The sequence below is a fragment of the Acyrthosiphon pisum genome, chromosome A1, assembly GCF_005508785.2.
Source record: "Acyrthosiphon pisum isolate AL4f chromosome A1, pea_aphid_22Mar2018_4r6ur, whole genome shotgun sequence".
Lineage (NCBI taxonomy): Eukaryota > Metazoa > Arthropoda > Insecta > Hemiptera > Aphididae > Acyrthosiphon > Acyrthosiphon pisum.
In genome coordinates, this window is record NC_042494.1 from 115145030 (window position 1) to 115147475 (window position 2446).

General features: G+C 32.7%; 1 protein-coding gene across 1 annotated transcript in view; it reads left to right on the forward strand.

Moving 5' to 3' along the window:
- Positions 1-275: 275 nt before the first annotated feature.
- The window catches only part of LOC103310541 (ATP-dependent RNA helicase DDX42), a 24021-nt gene continuing 21850 nt past the window's right edge, over positions 276-2446 (forward strand). The window contains exons 1-5 of the mRNA XM_029486324.1: positions 276-620; positions 699-843; positions 947-1047; positions 1135-1237; positions 2160-2443. Of these exons, the coding sequence (XP_029342184.1) occupies positions 418-620; positions 699-843; positions 947-1047; positions 1135-1237; positions 2160-2443 (836 nt within the window). The 5' untranslated portion in view covers positions 276-417. The remainder of the gene's footprint in view (positions 621-698; positions 844-946; positions 1048-1134; positions 1238-2159; positions 2444-2446) is intronic.

Here is a 2446-nt window from a genome sequence, read left to right on the forward strand (position 1 = left end):
AATCGATCATAGAGTAATATTACTCTATAGAATCGATCCACTTCAATTTCTTCTATATCAGTGATTCCAACTTCCCAACCAAGGTGGATTTAATAAATAAATATTTAATAAATCCACCTTGTTCCCAACACTGCCAAGCTATCAATCATTATGATGATAACGGACGATAAGCTCGTTTATTTTTCGTGATAACAATTATCAAACAGTACCACAGCAGGCCCGCTATAGCACGATTCGTCCCGGTGGTACGCGTAAACTGTTAACTGTTAAGACTGTTTATATATTTAGTTATAGATAGTATTCACACTGCTCAGTTAATAATTTAATAAATCAGCATAATTGCAATAATTATTAATATTTGTTACCGAATCTCGTTCAGCCCGTTATGGTTATCTTGTGAATCCACTGGACAACACCATGCACAACAACAAGATGAATGATAAAATATCGTTTTCGTTCAACTCCGGTGGACGGTCTTCGTCGTCCCGGTCAGTAGCCATACCTCCACCAGCAAACAGCGGGCTCAGTAAGCAGGGCTACTCCACTTTGAACGCCATAAACCATTCGGCAATCTCAAACACATGGGGTGTGCCGAAGAAACGAGCAAAAACCGAAGAAGAGTAAGTGGTGTGCACCCACCCTCTCATACTGATAGTTTTGATACCATTTTTCTTGACTGAACTTTGATGGTGTTTAAGGTATTTCGAAGACGAAGATGAACAGCAACAGTCTCAACTCGAGTACATTCCTGCACCCGATAGTCCATCTAATAAAAAATCTGACTGCGATTCTGATTCATCTGAGGACCCATTAGATGCTTTCATGGAAGGATTAGAAAAAGAAGTATGTTATGGATTTTTTTTGCAATTGAGTATATAGATAAAAATTTGTAGGTAATCCAAGTCTAATTCCCTGTTCAGAATAAAAAAAAAATTCATTATCTTAGGTAAAAAAAGCAAAAACCTCTGGAAAAAAAGAAAAAAAGGAAGATGAAAAAGGTATTAGACAAGATATTGAAGAAGAGGACATAGAAGAATCATACTACAGGTGTGTAAAATACCTTAAATTTGACTGTAATATCTAGCGTTGCCAGAATATAGACATCATTGGTAATTTATTTTCAAACACCGATAGGTATATGGAAGAAAATCCAACCGCGGGTCTCGTTGATGAAACTTCAGACATAGAAATTGATTATGATGAAGATGGTAATCCCATAGCACCGCCAAAGAAAAAAGTTGGTACTAAATAATAAATCAATTTCCAAGATGATTATAATTAAAAACAAATCTACTTTACCAAACACCCTTTTACTTGATATATAAATATATATATTTATGTTTAAATTGTCAATACATCAAAGGCAATATTTCAATCGTTAGTTTTTGAGTTGTACACTCTACTAGGCTTTAAAACAAATAAACAAACCAGGATCCAGAGTTAGGAAATTGTGGGTCAGGACATTTTATGAGCCACTTATTAAAACCAGATTAGAAATCTATACTTGTGTACTAGGGATATAAAACAAACAAAATTAATTTATACTGTATGTCTGTTTATTTGAGGGTCCAAGTGTCCAACTACCCAAGATCTGAAAAATTTGATGAGCAAATATTAACTGTCAGTTGACCTCCTGAACACCCCCCCCCCCCTAGATCCGCCCCTGAAAATAACTGTTTTTATAGTAATAAATAATATAAAGTATATATTTTTAGTATAATCAGATATTAGTTAAAGCTTTTCATTTTTAGATTCTACTAATAATAGGAATCAAGCATTTATTGTAATAAAATGCATTAATTATTCAAGTGAATTTAACTTACTGCTGCTAAGCTTACATTGTTGTATATCATAGCTCAATTTTTTTAAATATCTAATTTATTCAATTTTAACTTGTGTATTTAAAGTGAAAACCGTTTTTATCTTACTCAGTTTTCACATCCTCATTAAATAATATATATTATATAAATTGTAAATAACTTAAAAACTAATGATTTTTGCTCAACTTTGATTTCTAACTTTATGAAATAAATGCGTATGGTAATTTCGATTTATAGCAAAATCTATTTACTAATTTTAAGACTATTTAAACATTTTATTATGTATTTGATATCTATTTTAATATATTCTAATATTCTTCTATTTTTTCTCCCCCAAAGGAAATAGACCCATTACCTCCCATTGATCATTCTTTAATCAAATACAAAAGCTTTGAAAAAAACTTTTACACTCCACACAATGAAATATCATCTTTAACTGTGGATAAAGTTATTCAATTACGTAAGACTCTTGGTCTCCGAGTAAATGGAGCCGATTTACCTTATCCAGTCACATCATTTGCTCATTTTAATTTTGATGACGCCTTGATGAAAATTATTCGCAAGTCCGACTATGTACAACCCACACCGATTCAAAGTCAAGCAGTTCCTGCTGCGCTTGCAGGGCG